The sequence below is a fragment of the Staurois parvus genome, unplaced genomic scaffold, assembly GCF_062004578.1.
Source record: "Staurois parvus isolate SC_StPar_1 unplaced genomic scaffold, SC_StPar_1.0 ptg000457l, whole genome shotgun sequence".
In the NCBI taxonomy this organism is placed as follows: Eukaryota; Metazoa; Chordata; class Amphibia; order Anura; family Ranidae; genus Staurois; species Staurois parvus.
In genome coordinates this window covers 1,449,215-1,470,377 of record NW_028318253.1, presented here as the reverse complement: position 1 = coordinate 1,470,377, position 21,163 = coordinate 1,449,215, and the positions used below count along the sequence as shown (strand labels likewise).

Here is a 21,163-nt window from a genome sequence, read left to right as displayed (position 1 = left end):
GGCAGACCAGGTCTGACAGGGACAGACAAATGAGTCAAAGGAACGAAAAATAAGGAGAATACATGAAAATGAGCAAGTTGCTGATACTTCACTTCCTCTTCGCTCTTCTACCAGTGGGTGAGTACCATATATTTTGTATAAATTTAGTAGTAGGATCAATCTTCATCTCTACAGAGGTGGAAGAATAGTAAGTCCTGGAAGACAGTATAAGATTGTACTTGGCTAGAGCCTATCTGCACCAATGGTCCTCAACCTTTCCCAGACAAGGACCCGGTAAATTCTTCCAAACCTTTAATGTCCCAATAGTATAAAAAGTTACCTACTCACACTATAAAAGTATGGGAATACAAAATATGTATTGAAATGCTGGAAGGCTATGGATGAGGCTCAGTGTCACTGTTGAAGGGGAAAGGGGATCTGGAAGAGGTTAGGGGACTCTACTAAAGGCTTGGTAGCCCTGTAGGAGATGAGTTTTCTGGAATGGGATGAGGGTCTCTCCAGAAAGCTGGAGACTTTGCAGGGGTACTGTGGGAGGCTTGAAAGCACTGGGCCTCGACTTGGCACCATCTGAGCACCAAACATGCCTGAAAGTAACAGTATTGAAATGCTGGAAGGCTTTGGATGGGATTAGGTGTCACAGCTGGGATAGGGAAGGGGGTTCTGGAGGGGTTAGGGAAGTCTGCATGAGACTTGGTAGCTCTGTAGGAGATGAGGTTTCTGGAAGGGGATAGGGGTCTCTTCAGAATGCTGTGGACTTTCCAGGGGTACTGTGGGAAACTTGAAGGCACTGTAGGGGCTAGGAGAGTCTGTGGGAGGTTGGGAGGAACTGTGCGACACTGTTGGAGGTTGGAGGCACAATGGGGGGGGGGGGGGTTGGGACCCTGCAGCAGGCTGTAAGGGATTGTGGGGCACTGCAGGCAATTATGAGAGGTTGGGGAACTATTGGAGCTGGATGGCAATGTGGTAGGTTAGGTGACCTGTGGCTGGAGGCCTAGGAGGAGGGAGGCCGCAGCCTGGCCCCGGACAATGGCCCAGTGGTTCATAAACACTGTTCTATACCACCTGAGCATCAAACATGCCTGGAAGTAACAGTATGGAAATGCTGGAAGGCTCTGGATGGGACTAGGCATCACTGGTGGGGAGGAAGGGGTATCTGGAAGGGGTCAAGGGAGTCTGCAGCAGACTTGGTTGCCCTGCAGAAGATGAGGTTGCTAGAAGAAGATTTTGTAGTTTTTCCAGAAGATTGCTATATGTTTGATATATTATTATTTTTTAATCGGAGGGATTCAAACCAGAAGGATTCAATATTTTCAGTCGCAAGATCCATTCATTATCTGAATTTTAAATCAACTCTGAAAATTTAACTAATTTCCTCATGGGCCACAACTACCATGACATCATGTGATGTCATCCGAATGAAATTAATGCATTAGTTAATTTCGTTATAACTTTTTTTCGGATTCGTTGACATTCGTTGTCATGTCCATTTGGAGATTTGTATATATCCGAACCTCCGAAAATGACATTTTCAGCCAAAAAATGAATCATAATGAATCCACCACAGACTTTTATTATGGAAACTCACAAATAAAATGGTAGCAGTTGCAATTTTTTATGTTTCATGATATATGCGCAGCTGTCTATAAAATGAGTATTTTTAGGAAAAAAACTAAATTGAATTTCAGTACAAAACACAATATAATACCTATTTTTTTGAAAAATATAAAAGATTGGGTTGCTTTGAGTAAATAGATACCAAATATATCAAAATTGTGTGTGCCTGTGAAAACACAAAAAGCAATGGCACCCAAAATTTTTCATAGGCAACCCTTTAAAAGCATTTGCAGGTTATCTGTACATTTAGCCATGAATGGTGGCACTGGAATTATTGCGATACCTCGCATGTTTAGCACAATTGCTGTTTTTATATAGTTGTATGCCCCAGGCGTGCATTTGCATTTGTATATATGTGCAGGGCAAGGCGGGTGCTTTTACATTTTTTAAATTTTTTTTTAACAATTACATTTTTTAACACACTTAACATTTTTTTTGTTTTCATTTAACTTTATTATTATTACAAACGGGGCTTATTAGCCCCCTCTGTGATAGCATTGGACAGGTGACAGGTCCTCTTTATGGGGGACATCAGAGGTCTATTAGATCCCCAATGTCTCCCCTGCCCTCCACTGCCGCTAATCAAGCGCAGATCATGCTTGATTAGCTGCTTCCCTGGCTACGGATAGTTCTGAATCTGGAAGGAGGGATGTAATGCATGTAACAGTTGTGCACTTGATTTAGTTCCTTTAATGCCAGGACATTTATAAACATACCTAGGTAGACAAGGGGTTAGTACATGACCAGGGGCGGACTGACAACTCATGGGGCCTCCGGGCAATAGGGGATCATGGGGACCCTGTGTCCTCGCCCACACCCAAAAAAGCCTATGAAAAAGCCAATGAAAGGTACCAGGGGCATCTAATGGGGCCCCCTACTGACCCCGGGCCCTCAGGCAGTGCCCGAGTGCTCAAATGGTCAGTCTGCCCCTGTACATGACTTAAGATTAGGTTCACACCTATGCAGGTTGCATTTGAGCCGTTTCTGCATTGTGTTTTGTGTTATTGCTCCTGCATTTTTGACGTGTTTTGCTGGTTTTTTTTTCTTGTTGCTAGGCAGATTTAAAATGCAAAAATGCAGTATATGCTTTTCTGCAGTGGTTCCATTAACTTCTATAGAAACAAAAACGCAACACTGACGCATAAAGCCGTTCATAACACTGCCCGTAATTACATCACCGACCTTGTCTCTAAATACCACCCAAACCGTACTCTGCGCTCCTCGCAAGACCTCCTACTCTCTAGCTCCCTTGTCTCCTCCTCCCATACTCATCTCCAGGATTTCTCAAGGGCTTCACCCATCCTCTGGAACTCCCTACCCCAATCTATCAGGCTATCGCCTACTCTGCTCACTTTTAGGCGCACTCTGAAAACCCATCTCTTCAAGGAAGCCTACCCCGACCCCAGCTAATATTGGAATCCTCTACTCTTCCTACCACTCCATCCCCCACAGCTAATTACCTCTTGTACCCCTCCCTCCTAGATTGTAAGCTCCAAGGAGCAGTGCCCTCTAATCCCTCTTTTATTGAACTGTACTGTTACTGTACTGTCTCCCTCCATTATGTAAAGCGCTGAGCAAACTGTCTTCGCTATATAAGTCCTGTATAATAATAATAATAACTTTTGCATTCAAAAAAGTTCCTGACCCTTTCCAAAAAATGCACCGGATGATAACGCGGAGATGTGAACGTGTCCCATAATAAATCATATTAAATGGACTGTACTGCATTTTTGCAAAATGTTGAGGAAAACGCTTAGGAGTGAACCTAGGGTAATGTAGTTTTTAAATACGCCTGAATGCGACCTGGTAATAGCCTTTTGAAATCAAAAGCACAGCAGAGCACAGAGTGGAAGAGGGAGGGGCATGAATGAGAGCCAATCAGGTGTGCTGCATACCGATATGCAGAAAAGGAACAGGCTGACAGGAGGAGAGAACAGAGTGAGCAGAGAGATGACATCTTCAGTCTTCTGCTGCTCTTTCATTGTCCAATCAGCAGGTTGGGGGGGTGGAGAGAGGACACTATTATAATTCTCATAAGCTTTATTACTGTATTTTGCAACATGACAGGGCTGGATGAACAGAAATAAAAATGATTTGACAATTAAAACATTTTTTTTTAGCAGTTTGCCTGGAGTTGGGCTTTAAATGCCTGGGATGACTCCTTATATTGTAATATTAAAATGCCAGATACAAGTAATCCTTTGAAAAGCAGATGATAGTCATCATATACCTAAAGACAGTACATTGACAACATTCGATTTTGTGCTAATCTCATACCTGATTCTCTCCCAGGTCTTTCCCTGAATTGCTACAAGTGTACAGGATTACCATATGATTGTCAAGAAACTACAGACAAATGTTTCCTCAACCAGACCACCTGCATGTCACAGTCCTTCAGTGTTGTAGGTATGGTATGACGGATGAACCCTTGACACACATACAGTGAACACATAGGGCACAGTTCATTGCATACCTCCCAACTGTCCCTGATATGGAGGGACTGTTCCAAATCAGAACCATGTCCCAATTCAGAACCATGTCCCACTTTTCCTTTTCCTGATCAACAGTATAGACCGCTACAAAAAAAAAAATACAATATTTATGAAAAAAAAAAAATCACAGAGCTATTCATTCTGCATGTACCTTCATTCTGTGCAAATGGGAAAAATTGAGTTGTATTAGGCTGTTTTCTTTCCAGGTCGAATGTTATTCATTCACAAGGAATCGAGTGAAGCAGGAAGATAACATTATGGGCAGCACAGTGGCTGAATGGTTAGCATTTCTGCCTGGCAGTACTAGGGTCGTTGGTTTGAATCCCAACCATGGGACCATCTGCCTGGATCAGGGGCGGACTGACTATTTGGAAACTCGGGCATTGCCCAAGGGTCAGTATGGCACCCCATGAGATGCCCCTGGTACCTTTTTCATAGGCTTTTTTTAGTTTGGGTAAGGACACAGGGGCCCCATGATCCCCTATTGCCCGAGGACCCCATGAGTTGTCAGTCTGCCCCTGGCCTGGAGTTTGCATGTTCTCCCTGTGCCTGTGTAGGTTTCCTCTGGGTACTCTGGTTTCCTCCCACACTCCAAAGACATGCTGGTAGGTTAATTGGATCCTGTCTAAATTGGCCCTAGTATGTGTATGTATGAATGTGAGTTAGGGACCTTAGATTGTACACTCCTTGAGGGTTGGGGACCGATGTGAATGTACAATATATATATATATATATAAAGCACTGCATAAATTGACAGCGCTATATAAGTACCTGTAATAAATAAAAATAAATAAATTAACATTTGACCTGAAAAAAAAATAACTTAACAACATTAAAGTGGTTCTAAAGGCACAAGGATTTATATCTACATTCTATGCACGAAGGTAAAAAAAACCCTTCTGCATGCAGCTCTCCCCTCGGTCTCCACAATACTTACCTAAGCCAGATCTTGATCCAGCAATGTGCACGAGAGCAGCAGCTCTCTCGGCTTTCTCTTTCCTCATTGGCTTAGAGACAGCAGTGAGAGCCATTGGCTCCCACTGCTGTCAATCACAGCAACCGAGAAGAGGGCAGGGCTGAGCCATGCTCTGTGTATCTTATGGAGGGGCTCAGGAGCTAGCACGCATGACGGCCCCCAGAGCAAGCGGCTTGCTATGGGGGCAGTAGGTGGGGGAGAGGAGCCAAGAGCGCCAGCGGGGGAACTGAGAAGAAGAGGATTGGGGCTGCTCTGTGCAAAACCACAGCACATAGCAGGTAACTATGACATGTTAGGTATTTACCCACTTCAGGTCCGGACACAGTCACCCCCTTCCTGCCCAAGCCAATTTTCAGCTTTCAGCGCTGTCACACTTTGAATGAGAATTGCACGGTCATGCAACACTGTACACATATGAATTTGTTTAGCATTTTTTGAGACAGATACAACTTTATTTTGGGTGTGGGTGAGGACACAGGGGCCCCATGATCTCCTATTGCCCGGGGGCCCCATGAGTTGTTAGTCTGCCCCTCCTTGATTCCCGCTGGTCTGGGAGGAACTGGCTTCAGAACAAGCCTTAGCTCATCACCAGTGACAAGTTATACTGCTCCTCCATAGATAAAGTGCAGTGAGTGGGTGTTGTCACCCCAGGGCAGGAAATGTATTATTGCCAGGATCACCAGGTGAAAGAAAAGGAAAAAAAAACTGGAAAAAGAAAACTAATGCAGCCACCACATCTAAGATCTGGCAAGCTACAATATATTACATTTTTTTATTCTTGAATTTAGATACATTTTAGGGCCCATTCACACTAGGCATTGCATAGGAACGCCTGTTCGTGTGCAATTCAGGCCCCATTCACACTATCTCGTAGCGACAACAAGCGTCCCCGCTATGCAATTTGACATGGTTCTGTGTGTCGCATAGGGCAGCCCTTTCAGCTGCATAGGCTGCCCTATGCGCATTTGTCACCCGAAAGATTCTCCTGAGCCGCTACAAACGTAATGCGACAATCGTAGCATAATCACATCGCATTTGGGGTGCCATTGAAGGATAATAGAAACCAAAGGCAGGCAGTACATTGTGCTGCAGTTACCACTGGGTTTGGGATTGGCAGCAAAATCACAGCGACTCTGCTTGCGACGTCCCAAGATATGAACAGGGCCTTACATGCAGTTCTGTGTGGTGTGATCTCATCCCATTAATTTTGAATTTGCTGAAATCGCATCAAATCGCACCAAAAGCAGCGCATGCACTACTTTGGTAAAAGCACTGCAACCAGATTGCATAGTAGTTTTGTACCATGCGATCCGGTGTGGGAAAACACACTGCGCTTTTGACCTGCGTTTGGAGTGTCACTAACATTGCACTGGCACCCGCTGCAGATCACAAGAGCAGTGTGGTTTGAATGCAGTGCGGGAAACCTGCTCTGCATTCTAGTGTGAAAGGGCCCTAAAATTCAACTCTTCTTTGGGGGGGAGGGACTTTCAAATTTTTGAAAATTAGTAAAAAATAAACTATATATACACATTAGACACGTAAACTTTGTTTATGTTTTATAGTATTTTTGATCATTGTTATTTTGTGTAAAATTTTACAAACGATAAGACAATGATTATATTGATCCTTTAACCCCTTCGCACCGGATTCCCGGCCCTTTAAGGGTTTTAGAAGCCGGGAGGTGGGGTGGGGTTTAGGGTCATGTGACCGCCGTGACACGCCGTCACGGTGCTCACATGATCAGGAAAGGTCCCGATCGAAAGAGGAGATCGGGATCTTTCCGTTAGTACCGAGCATGTGTGTTGGGAGCGCGCAGGGTGCGCGCTCTCAGCAAATATGTTCTTTTTTAATAGAACGCAAATGTGCGGCCGCTCGGTGTCTAGGCCCAGACGCCGGGAGGCCGCACATTTGCATTTGGCCGGCGTGAAGAGGTTAAAGTGCTATTAAACTCACATCATGAAAAACTATCAATAAATGCTGTATTACATGCTGTTCATACTCAGTCACTATGGAATTTGTTTTCTGTATTCTGCAAAAAAAAAAACTGGTTGATCCTGCGCTTCTGTCTCCCCTCCATGTCCCCACTGCAGTTGGGGGTTTTGCAGAGCAGTGTTGACAGCTAGTGCTCATGCTCAGTTTTCAATATGTTTCTTCCTCCCTATCACATCTGAGCAGCCATTGTGACTAGAAATCACATGTGGGCGTATACACAGTGGTAAATGACAGCCCACTCCTCCATGTCCAGTAAGCGCCAAACACAATGGGGGTGGTTTATTACATGTAGATTGATGGAGGCTTCACCTCCCTGTTATTCTAAGACACAGGCTGGAGGGGTGTGACACGGTCTGCGATTGGCAGAAATCTGCCCACACCATGCTATTGCTAAAAATAATAAAGATTATTAAATAAATAAAGACAATTTTTTTATTCTGAATATGTGACCAGCAGCAGAGGACTAGAAGTTCCTCCTGCCACTGTTTCCCTGCAGACAGGCTGGGAAAGAGCTGGGTCATGTGAAAAAAAGGTACTTAGATTTTTTTTATTTTTGTAATTAAAATATTTACAGAGCCATCATCCCCAACCAGAAAGAGAAGGGAGAATGTAAATTAAACAGTGTGTGTTTAGTATCACTTTTAACTAACAGGATTTTATTGTTGCAGTTGACGGGAAAATCACTGAATGGACATACAAGGGCTGTTCTCAGGGACTCAGGTGTAACCAGTCGGTGTATATGGACTTGGGATTTAAGAAGAAATATATAAGTTCATATTGCTGCAATACAGATTTCTGTAACACTGCAACATACTATGGTAAGGAACAAAGTTTACAGTTCCAGAAGCTTGGCAATACCTACATCTAATACAAAACCTCATTTGTGGTGGAGGAATTGTAATGTTGTGTCATTTCCCTGTGTAAATCATGGACATGAGAAAATTATTGGGTCATCAGAGATTCACGCCAACACAGACTGGGATGGTGTGGGGATAGAAGGAATGTTAAACAAAGGAAGATGTCCTACTGTCCAACATTCCCAGGCTAATAAGACAATAGAAGCAGAATTGCGAGTCACATGACAGCTGCATTGGACACCAAGCAATATATACAGTACAAAGTTCAAGGAGAGCGCCAGACCAATAAGCCTAGAGTCCAGATACTTTAAATATTGGTCTTCATCCAAAAAGACAATATAAAAGAGCTAACACTTTTGGAGGGCTCACAGGACTCTTCCTTCTTCAGGGTTCAGGTATATTATATACTTGGGAGTAAAGATGAGCTAAGGTCTTAGTTTGACCCAAACCCATGGGAAGTTGACACATGATAGTAGGTTACTGGCCCAATCAGCTGTGGCAGTGGAATTCTCTGGCCCTGCATAACAAGGGGGTGGAGAGGCTAATGACATCACTGACCTAATATGGCTGTATTTGGTCAATGACATTGTCCAACTATGGTCATTAGGTCAATGATGTCACCATCACCCCCTTTGTTACATGCGGCTGTGGAATGGGGAATTTTCTGGCCAGAGCTGATTGGGCTGGCAACTGATTCCCCACCCCACAGCCACACATAACAAAGGGCTGGGGAGGCTGGAGACATCCTTGACCTAATGTGGTTAAATGTCCATATATGGACAATGTCATTGACTAAATATGGTCATGTGGCCATATTAGGTCAACAATGTTACCAGCCTCCCTGGCCCTTTGTTACCTGTGGCTACAGAATAGGAGATTCTCTGGCCACAGATGATGGGTCTGGCAGATGATTCCCCACCCCGCAGCCACACGTTACAAAGGGATGAGGAGGCTGGTGACATCATTGACCCAATATGCTTAACTGGCCATATTTGGACAATGTTATTGACAAAATATGGTCATGTGGCAATTAGGTCAATGATGTCACAAGCCTCCTTAGTATTTGCAGTTGCAGGGTAGGGATTTCCATAGCTACAGTTAATTGGGCTGGCAGTCTGCTATCATGTGACCGTTCCCCATGGGTTTGGCCCAAACCTTACATCTAATGTTTGTGTAGTATTATGTTCAGCAGACTGTGTTCTTCTATTGTTGTGACTTAGATGACGTTCAGAGCACATTTTATGCCCAATTCATGCAAAACTCCACGTAATCCCAAGGGGTTCACATACTTTTTCTTGCAACTGTATGTACAATATATGTACAATATATGAGCGCTGAAGAAGGGGGAGATCTTTGAACCCTGAAATGTTTTGGATGCATATGAACGAACATCAGTGGTAAACTTTTCTGGACTTCCGTTGGTTTGGTATTCTCCTTGGATGTTGCATATGTGGTTTTCAAACTTTGTGCAACATATATTGCAATTTACATAGGAATATATAGCTGGAAAAAAATCGAATCATATATTCTGCATGTATAACAAAACATTTTGAACGCATGTGGCAAAGATGAATCTTAACACATACATACAGTATAAGACACATAATATGAAGCTCTGTGATCAGCTTTCAATGTATTTGTTAAATGAAAGCAGTGCAAGTACCTAATTTTGACTTAGGGTCAGTCTTTTGCAGTCCCTGTAACAGCAAAGCTCAGGTTGGGAATGAGAGAAGCAGTACAAAAAGCCAATCAATTGTGCTGTGTAGTGCAAGGAACATGCTGATAGGAGAATGGGTCAGAGAGATGAGCTCATCAGTCTTCTGCTTCTCCTTTTACTGTCCTAATACAAGCTGGGGGAGGGATAAGACCTGTAATTGTAAATAGTTTTTAGTTCGGGGGTCAGCAACCAGTGGATCGTGATCTACCAATAGACCGCGGCCAGGTGAATGGTAGATCACAGTCTGGGCTTGCTGACCCGCCATCCCAGGGCATCAAACAGAGTGCAATGCAGAGGGACTACTTGTAAAGTAGGAAGCAAGAGCTGCATAAGCTCCTCTGTAGTGCTGGCTTCTACCCCATGCAGAGTTATATCAACTGCACTCCACCTCTTATCCCGGGTAGCAATCTGCAGAGAGGTGCCATCAGCAGGAAAAAAGAAATCTTCAGGTCAGTGTGAAGCAATACACTGGACATAATAGTATAGGGCTGCTTTCACACTGATGTGCTGCGGTCTACCCACACCATGGGTGCAGAGCAGTGTGCCTGCAACTATCCTGTGGATTTGCTGCACTTAGCCATAGACTTCTATTATATCCTACGGGTTTGGTGCACTTTCTAAAAGCACACTAAAACTCCTGAATGCGCTTTCAGAAAGTGCATCACACCTGCGGGATATAATAAAAGTCTATGGGAAAGCACAGCGAATCCAGGAAACCTGCACATGCACTACACCTGGGGTGCAGGTAAACCACAGCACACCAGAGTGAAAGCAGCCTTATAGGGGGCTCAGAACAGTAAGGGTTCATTTACATTTATAATTGTGGGGGGTGTAATACCCCATGATTAAGATGTGTTTTTACCACCCCGCCCCAACTGCACTCCCTTTAGCTGCAGTGGTCAGGGGTGTACACATGTCGCAAATGCAGCAGGATACGCCCTGTCATGGTTGGTGGATGTAGCACCTGCCAAGCATGACCCATTCAAGTGAATGAGGCCCCTCTGCAAGTGCCCTGCAACCTTGTGCAGTACAGCAAACAAGGGGTTAAAGCAGGCAGCATTATGTCACCACCTTCTTTAACCCCTTGGACCCCACAGAAGCATGCAGTTGCGGGGAGCTTGCAGAGTGGCCCCATTTCCTTGAATGGGTCTTGGTTGACAAGTGTTAGCACCCACCAAAAGCAACAAGGGGTGTAATTCCTGCTGCGGCATGTGTACACCTCTCGCTGCTGGCTCAGCAGCTAAAGGGCGTAGGGATTGGGGGCAGTAAATCTATGACTCAACCGCAGGGTTTTACCACCAACTTTACCTGTGAACAACCCCCAAGGGTACTGTTGCCGAATGCAACTAAGGGCTCATTTACAAAAGCAACTGCTGCTCCTCTGTAAAGTGATCCGAATGTGTTTGAAAGGTAGTGAGGAGGCGATATGTTACCTCACCACCTGAGTTAAACCATGCGATTTAACGCAGTAGTAAGGCAATTAGAGGTTTAAGTCAGGTGTGAGGAGGCGACACTGTGCCCGGCGATTTTTGACTTCTCCCATGTTGTTCAGGTAGATCTCCACCTCTTTACCTCTGATTCATATATATGCAGCCGCGTGGGCCGCATTTTGCGCAGGTATGAGAGCCCATTCATTTGAATGGACTCCCATGCCCCGGGGCACGCAGGGAAGAAGTACCTCTGCACTTCTTTTGAAAACGTAGCCCGCACGGGAACCTCGGTTCTCAGTATGGTTGCGTTTTCCAGTGCGGGCGGCGTGCCATTAGAACTAATGGCACCTGCCCGCAGGTCCGCATTCCTCTGTGCGAGTGGTGCTGCTGCACGGATTTTCGTGCGGATCCGCAGCTGCACCACCCACACAGATGTGAACCTAGCCTAAAGGTTGCCTACCCCTGCTTTAGCTTATTTAAATCAGGTCTTTGCCAGGTCTGGTGGAGCTGTGTAAAACTCAGGGCTGGATGAACAGAATTAGAAATTCTTTAGCAGATAAAACAGCCCTTTTATATATATATTTCATCTGTGTATATAGCTGTGCCTTAATTAAAGGGTGTTTGTCTGGAGTTCTTTAAATATACAGTAATATAATAGTGCATAGCGTGTACAGCAGTAAAATGTCCCTGGAAAATGTTGTTGTTGTTGTCAGCATCCCTGTAGTTACACCCTAGCTAGTTAACCTGACATAAAATCTGCCACCAAATAATCCTGATCTTGTTTCCAGCCAATGTGCCCGTGGCTGTACTAAAATGCCTGAGATGTCTGGGGAACACCAACAGCTGCGCAAGCTCCAACCTGACCTCCATCCTGTGTTCCGGAAAGCAGGATCGGTGTATGACCGCCACCACCGTGTATGTCAATGGTGAGGCACATGGCAGAATGTACATGTAGTCCATGCGTGTTTATTTCCCATATAGGCACCTCCATTGATAACATTGTTTCTTGACTCTGCAGGTTCCAGCTCAAATGTGGTGGTCAAAGGCTGCGGAACCGGAAATCTCTGCGGACGGCAACTGTATTATAACAGCGGTGGTGTAAATCTGTATTCTGAGATATCCTGCTGTGGGTACAACAACTGCAACAGCGGTGTGAATACAGGTAAACGCTGTTAATCTCAGATGCACACACTAAGGTTGATTTAACCACTTGACGATTTTCTCCCCTTCCTGACCAGGCCATGTTCTGTTATACAGCGCTGCGTTACTTTAACTGACACTTGCGCGGTCATGCAATGCTGCACCCAAATGCAGTTTATGTCCCTTTTTCCCACAAATGTAGCTTTCTTTCTGTGGTATTTGATAGCCTGTGCGTTTTTTATTTTTTGCACTATAAACAAAAAAGGACCGCTAATTTGAGAAAAAAACAATATTTTTGACTTTTTGCTATTAAACATGTCCAGTAAAAAAATTAAAAGAAAAATCAAATTTCATCATAAAGTTAGGCCAAAATGTATTCTGAAATGTGTCTTTAGTAAAAAAAATCCCAAAACGCGTATAATAATTTGTTTACGTGAAAGTTATAGCATCTACAAATTTTTTGTTTTTCATACTAGTAATGGCGGCAATTAGCCGAATTATAGCGGGACTACGGCGGGCATTCTGACCCTGGGGGGGAACTGACTAACTGACATCCCCATCTAATAAATAGCACTGACACTGTACTAATGGCACTGGACAAGAAGGGGTTAACATCTGGGGCGATCAAAGGGTTAACTGTGTGTTGTGTGTGTGTTTTACTGTGTAACCACGCTGCTTTGCATTGCTCTGCTATGCAGAGCAATACAAAGCAGCATGCTGGAGCTGACAGGGGAGAGATCTGTATTGTTTACATACAGACCTATCCCCCGTCAGCGATACTCAGTGATCACCGGGTGCTGGCAGGGAATCATCGGCCGGTGCCCAGTGATCAACAGCTGAAGCCGCCAACGTGGGCAGGGAGCACGTGGGCAGGACGCACGTGCGCCCCCTACCCGGAAATGCAAAATCACATATATATATATATATATATATATATATATATATATATGTGTGTGATTTTGTGCAGCCCTGGCACCCTGTATCAGTATTTCTGCTATAAGGCGGCTGGAAAGCAGATAATAATGAAGTAGAGACTATTCACTTTGCAAAGTGTACTTAGCAACTAAATTAAACTCTGTTACCTTAAATTTCTGGTGCCCAATATGCAGCATAGTCCCAGCCTCATGGGGGGATAGAGTAGAGTGGGAGTTTGTAATCAGATGACCGCCTATGTTGGGGGGTTAAATTTCACAGCCACTGAACTGACCATCTGCTTTGACCACCAATGCTGGGAAGGAGGATTAAAAAATATTACCACTGACCACCAATGCTGCTGACATTTTGCGGTCACTGCTGGGAGTTATTGTGGTCACTGACACCTATGCTGGGGGTTACTTTTGTGGTCACTGACATCTATGCTAGGGGTTTTTCTTATGTTCATTGGCATCTTTGCTGGGAATTATTATTGTGGTCACTGAGACCAAAGCTGCGGGTTATTATTGTGATCACTTACACCAATGCTAGGGATTTTTTTTATTGCGGTCACTAACACCAATGCTGGGGGTTATTCTTGGGGTCACTGTCACCTATCCTGGAGGCTATTATTGTGGTCACTGGCACCAATGCTGGGTGTTATTATTGTGGTAACTGACACCAATGCTGGGGGTTATTATTGTGGTAACTGAAACCAATGCTAGAAGTTTTTTTTGCGGACACTGGCACTAATGCTGGGAGTTATTGTGGTCACTGACACCTATGCTGGGGGTTATTTTTGTGGACACTGACAACAATGTTGGGGTTATTATTATGGTCACTGACACCACTGCTTGGGGTTATTATTGCAGTCACTGACACCAATGTTTGGGGTTATTCTTACAGTCACTGACACCTATTCTGTGCATTATTATTGCAGTCACTGACATCAATGCTGGTGGTTACAATTGTGGTCACTGACGTCTATGCTAGGGGTTATTCTTATGTTCATTGGCATCTCTGCTGGGTGTTATTATTGTGGTCACTGGACCAATGCTGCGGGTTATTATTGTGGTCACTTACACCAATGATAGGGTTTTTTATTGTGGTCACTATCACCAATGCTGGGGGTTATTCTTGGGGTCACACCCATATATGCTGGGGGTTATTTGTAGGGACATTGCCACCTATCCTGGAGGCTAGTACTATGGTCACTGGCACCAATGCTGGGGGTTATTATTGTGGTCACTGACACCAATGCTGGGGATTATTATTGTGGTCACTGACAGCAATACTTGCGTATTTTTTTGTTACAAACTGGACAAATGTAACTATGAAAAAATGACATACAGGTACCTAAACTTCAGCTTTAAGTGTCAAGGCTAGGCTAAGCGTTAAGTGTTGAGTGTTAATTTAGGGGATGTTAAGTTATAGGAGAAGGATTGTGTTTGTAAGGCTAAAGATCCAGTTAAGGTCAGGTGTCCGGGTTTTGGGAGACACATTTTCACATTTGATTTTGGTAATGAGAACCTGTAAGGTTATATTGCTCTGTCCCCCTTGGGAAGATGTTCCACATTTTTTGTGCTGCCTGGATGCATTAAATGACATGATTATATTTGCCTCCCCCAGTGAAAGTGAACCAGACTCTGAATGGTCTAAAGTGCTACGCATGCAATGAGACAGGCAACGGAGAATGCACTACACCTTCCATCACATCATGTACCGGAAACATGACCGCATGTGTGGATGCAGTAGGTAATGTTACTTCTGATTTACAGTCTTTCTATGAAGTTGCAGGGATGTTTATACATATAAAATCACCAATCAGACATTAGTCTACTGTAGAAAATCAATAAATGATAAATCTAGAAAAAGCTTGTTGTAGATTTCTAAACATTCACTGCTCTTTAACTATATCTAAGTGGAATCTGTAGATCTATGTTCTCAGATATGATTCCCCATACTGAGCGAATCTTGGTCTACCTTTTATGGTAGAACTTGGAGCATGCACCTCTGTATGTACCTCGTTCTGAGAGCACACCGTCATTGACAGCCATGGTATCCCACCAAAGATCAAGCCAACATGGTTTTCGATCATGTGATAACTGTGACAACCAGTCATGGTGATTACATGAGGTTTGTTTATGAAAAAAACCTGCTCAGTTACTGCCGTGCTTGGAGAGTTAAATCATTCAGGCAATGGTATCAAGGCATGGATCAGAATGGCATCATTCCAGCACTGTTAACAAGGATCAGAATGATGTCATTAGACACTGGTATCAAGACATGAATTAGAATGGTGTCATTCAGACAGTGGAACCAAGGTACGGATCAGAATTGTGTCATTCAGGTACTGGTACCAAGACATGGATCACAAAGGTGCTGCAGTATTAATGTACTGGTACCAAGACATGGATCATAAAGGTGTTATTAAGGTACTGGTGTCAAGACATGGATCAGAATAGTGTCATTCATGTGTTGGTACCAAAACGTGGATTGGAATGATTTCCTTCAGAAATTGTTACCAAGGCATAGATCAGAATTGTATCATTCAGGTGCTAGTACTAAGACTTGGATCAGAATAATAATATTCAGGTACTGATACAAAGACATGGATCAGAATGGCTTTAATAATGTACTGATACCAATGTATGGATCAGAATTATGTAATTTAGGGAAATGGTACCAAGGATCACAATAGCGTCATTAAGGTGTTGGTATTAGGACATGGATCAGAATGGTGTAATTCAGGTTCTGGTACCAAGGCATGAGCAAACTGTTGGCGTTAAATAAATCTTGTATAATACCAAGAAAAGGATCAGAAGGACATCAATATGCTACTAGTACCAAGGCATAGATCAGAATGATGTCACACAAGTACTGGTACTAAGGATCACAATTGTGACATTAAGGTACTGTTACCAGAAAGAGGATTGGATTGACGTCATTCAGGTACTGGTACAAAGACATGGGTCAGAAAGGTGTCATTCAGGTATTGGAACCAAGGCATGAATCAGATTGGCAACATTCAAGCTTTGGTACCAAAGATAAGAATGGTTTCATTCAGGCACTGGTACCAAGGCATGAATCAGAATGGTGTCATTTAGATACTGGTACCAAAACATGCATTGGAATGGTGCCATTCAGATACTGGTACCAAAACATGGATCAAAATGTTGTCATTCAGGACCTTTTAAAAAGGCATGGATCAGAATGGTGTCATTGAAGCACTGATACCATGTTCAGAATGGTATCATTCAGGCACTGGTACCAAGGCATGGATCTGAATGGCGTCATCCAAGCACTGGTACCAAGTTTAGAATGGTGTCATTCTGGCACAGGTACCAAGAGATGGGTCAAAATGATGTCATTCAGGTACTGGTAACAAGGATCAGAAAGGTGCCAATCATATACCCTCTCTTGGAAAGCACTTTTAAAAATGATGAGAGAGAATGGACTCTGATATATTAGAATTCTTTTGATGGTTTCACAATCTTCTCATCCTGACCTTCTTGTTTTCGTCCAGGCTTTCCCCGAGGGAACACTCTGCTACGTGGATGCTGCTCTGCGGACGTGTGTTTCGGTTTATCAGCTTCCATGTCTCTCCAAGCCAGTCAGAAGTTGTATTGCTGCACAGGCAACCTTTGTAACAATGGGATCATTGCATCCTATTTCTCGTCTGGACCAACCATGGCACAAGGCAGCGTCTACATTGTAGGGGTCACTTTGTTGGCACTATTGGAGTTTCTATGGACATTACTATGAAGTGAAGCTGATAAAGACCAATATGTTAATAAAATGTGTAGAGATGGTCTAACGTTAATAGGACACATAGCGGTAAAAGCCAGTTGGAAGACAGCTTGTGACTGGGTTGGTACTAAAAGCTGATTTCTGATTACCTGTCCACATTTATCCTATGAACTCTGACCCTCAGTGGTGGAAAGTGTCTGAAGGAAAACCCTTCTTTTTTTGGAGAGGTAGCTTTTCTTTTTCGGGACTCCTTCTTAAAATGTTTTCCAAGTGCTGGGGAACTAGTCAGGAACATATATTTGTAAGTATTTTAATCTCTATTTTTAAAGTGCAATTCCAAGTTTTTATCCATTTTTGGGTTCCCATCATCCTGTATTTTTTTAAATAAAATGAGCCAATGGGCATTTTTGAAGCTACTTCTAGGGGAGCCTGGTATTTTTTTTCCTGCCTCTAAACTCCCTTGCATGTTATCCTATATGTCCATACACACATAGGGTTTTAGCAGCATTTTGTGGCAGCAGAATTTAGCGACAAGAAAAAAACCCTCTGCTAGTGGTTCCTAAATGCATTTAAACACACCTAAACACTAGGCATGTTCAGCGCTTGAGTGTTAATTTATATAAATGGGCAGAATAAATTATTTATTCTGGCAATTGAAATAAGTGATGCCCAAATGCTTTATGCAGGTAAGCGCATGAAAACACATATAAACACGTTACATACGTCAGGCGTTTTTTTGTTCAAAACACTGCTGCCAGGAGGAGGCTTCTAGGGAAGTTAAGGCATGAGTCCTTACTTACCCTCTCTACACTCCAGCACTGTTCTCAGCTTCATCCTCGGTCTAACACCACCAGTGACGGACTGACCATTTGGAAACTCGGGCACTGCCCGAGGGCCCGAGGTCAGTAGGGGGCCCCATTAGATGCCCCTGGTACCTTTTTCATAGGCTTTTTTGAGTTTGGGCAAGGACACAGGGGCCCCATGATCCCCTATTTCCCGGGAGCGGGAGCTCCACGAGTTGTCAGTCCACCCCTGAGCACCACCCATCTTCTTCAGCCAGAATGACAATCATGTACTTCTGCCTGTTTCTTGTGAGCCCAGCCTGTTGCTGCTCTACCCTGTGGGGGTACGTCATCACGCAGTCAGGGCTTACAGTACTTAAGGACACACGTCATTATGCAGTCCAGGAAGACTGCCCATTCCCTGCTGCCAAAAAAGAAAGTCACTTGACTGGCTAGATGAATGCATGAAAAAGGTAGACCTGGGGGGGGGGGGGGTTAGATTGGCGGGGTTGGGTACTTTTACTCCATATCGCTGAAGATCTGCTTTAATTTGTTATACTATTGGGGCCCTACAGGAATAGCTGTGTGTGTGTTTTTTAGTTGTATTTTCTTCCTGTCACAGCAGAAAAGGTCTGCCAGGTACCAGGCTATAAAACCTCTATGAAGGTTGATATTTCTCCTATCTCTGGAGATCTGCTTTAATGTGTTATACTATTGGGCCCTACAGGAATAGCTGTGTGTGCTGTTTTTTAGTTGTATTTTCTTCCTGTCACAGCACAAAAAGGTCTGCCAGGTACCAGGCTATAAAACCGCTATGATGGTTGATATTTCTCCTGAGATCAGAGCTGATTACTGACATTCTCTCTGGGTGGCTAGAGGAGCCTAAAATGATCAATTGGTTTTCAGTAGTGAGCTCCAGCAGGCTATAGGGCAACATTGGAGGCTGACACTTCTTCTCAAGCAGGAAGAGGATACAAGTAAATAAAAAAAATCAAGACATTCCCAAAGGAGAAAAAAAAAAAGAAACTTTTTATGGGTTACCCACGGATGATGTCCAAGTAAACCTTTGACTGCTAACATCGACAGCATAATGCAATACAACATTGAATTCATCTGTCGATGAGTCCCTGGGTGGTGTTGCAGCACTATTATAATTATTTGGTAGTTGGTACTGTAGATTTGGAATTTTACAGATGCCCATTGGTATTATATAGTCGTATTTAAACCTAGTAGTTGGCCTGCACTCTCCTTATTTTGGGATACAAGTCTGTATGTCTGGGGTGTAAAACTCTTATTTTTAGTCCACACAATTTAAAAAAATCATCAGTTATTTTCTGGTTAAAATTGAATTATGATTATTAATCAACCGGATCTATGACAAAACTCAAGCTAACAGTTGGCTTGCACTCAGTACCGACACAGGTTCATCCAGCAAGGATGCGGAATAGCACCCCACTCCTAATGTGTGTCTTAGAATGGGTGCATCGCCCTCTTCCCAATCTCTGTCCCCTTGCTCCGACTGCACATGGTTGACATAAGGGGTGCACTGCACATGTGCAGCTAATTGCTTGCTTTCTAGCAGCTAGAAGGTATTTGCACATGCATGGTGTGTTTTTCGTGTCATCTGTGGGCAGATGGGGTGAAGAGTGTGCATGCTGGAGCACAGTGTAACATAGTTACATAGCTAGATAGTTAGTCTGGCTGAAAGAAGACAAAAGTCCATCCAGTTCAACCATTAAAAAAAAACAAAACAGCAATAGCACCCTTAACCACTATGCCCAGGGCAGCTGCCCCTCTTACCCACCCCTTGTCCCGAACCTGCCTGCACTCAGCCTATAATAGCATACCAGCCTGTGTGCCTGGGGTGTCAAACTCTTATTTTTTAGGCCCACACAATTAAAAAAATCATTAATTATTTTCTGTTTAAAATTTAAATGTGATTATTAATCAGCCAACTGCATGACAAAACTCAAACTTGGATCAGTTGGCTCATCCCAGCCTGCAAAGGTCAGATGTGGACCAAACCTTTCCTTAACAAGGGGCCTATTGTGTTAATTCAACAAGTTAAACTATGCAAAAAACTGAGAGGAAATTGGAGATTATCATTCAACAAACTGCTATTTCAAACTTGTACTGTAAATAAATGAAATGTTTATTCTGAAAATTGTTTCTGTTCATTCATTTTATAAAAAATGATTAATTTTGTAATTATTCTATAACAAAAAATTCTCAGGTATTGCTTTGTTTCTCGAAGTGATTCACTATTGGAATATGGGATTTTTTGACACATCCAAGTACTTCCTGTGCTTGTTAGCCGAGGCAGAGCTCTCTGTGAGTCACCACGGCCCTCACACAAGTCATAACTAAAAATAATTAAAAGCTTGTGACAGAAGTTCTTTCATGATGGTGCCTGGAGGGGTTGACTTACCTAGAACTCTTCTGTTTTTCCCCTCCGCATTTCTCAGTTATGTGACCATGTTTTGTGTCTAAAATGTTCCTGAAATTAATTTAAAATGATTTTTTTCTTTATGGAAGAATATTTTAACATTTAAAAATAGAATTTTATTTTAAAGGGTTAACCCACCCAAAATGTCATATTTTAGCTAGAAGTTAAGTCTAGTCGGATGTATCCCCTACCAGCTTCCCATATCTCCTGGGGACTCCAGAATTTTGTCTTTAAAACAACTTTTGTATATCCCATTATTGTTTTGTTTGGTTGTCTGTAAACCAGGTACTGAATTTGTTTCCAAAAGAGACCCTGTCACCAACTTAAAAAAATACAGATACATGCACAGAATTCTAATTATAATGAATTATAACAAATTTACAAATGATAATCTATTCACTTGCCTTTGTTAATTGATACTGTATATCATTAGCTTTAGGTGGCCACTCATTGGTTCTTTTAAGGAATTATGGATTATGGTATTTCAATTTTGCTTTGAATTGTGGGTTACGGTTTTTTGGATACAGTCATTCGAGTAAAGGTATTTTTTAAATATTAATATTATTTTTATTGTTATTTATTTGGTTTTAGAACACTTGAAGCTCTTTATATATTTATTTTTTTGGAGTCAACGTGGTTTCCGCCTTCATTGCTGAGAGGTTTGGTACTCTCCTTTGATTTTTAGGTATGAAATGGATATTTCTGTAGGGTAAATTACCTCCCTATTTTGTAATGTCCAATACTGTCTTTGCTGGCCCAGCTCCTCTACCTTCTCCTCACCTGCCTACATAACATTTTATCGAGTTGTCAGGGGTAGTGAAGGAATACTATAGAATATCCATTCTCAGCCAGGGTTCCTGTGAACCCTAAGGTTCCTCTAAAGATTGCTAAGGGTTCTATGAGTTGTGGCTGATTGACCTCCAATGTGATGGTGCCTGCATAGTTCCAGGGTCAATGCCAGTTTGCAGTGCAAGCTGCATGACGCCAGTGATCTTTGTAGCTGTCTGTAAGGGTGGCATTTAACCACCTAAGTAGGGGCATTTTTTTCACTGACC

At 43.1% G+C, this 21,163-nt stretch overlaps 1 protein-coding gene across 1 annotated transcript; it reads left to right on the top strand.

The window, feature by feature from the left end:
• Window positions 1–19,826, top strand: LOC149452884 (phospholipase A2 inhibitor NAI-like). The gene is made up of 7 exons (XM_089688871.1): window positions 1–117; window positions 3,907–4,020; window positions 7,743–7,892; window positions 11,867–12,004; window positions 12,097–12,240; window positions 14,760–14,885; window positions 16,657–19,826. The coding sequence occupies exons 1-7, from the start codon at window positions 63–65 to the stop codon at window positions 16,893–16,895; spliced, it is 966 nt and encodes a 321-aa protein (XP_089544997.1). The 5' UTR covers window positions 1–62; the 3' UTR covers window positions 16,896–19,826.
• Window positions 19,827–21,163: the final 1,337 nt, after the last annotated feature.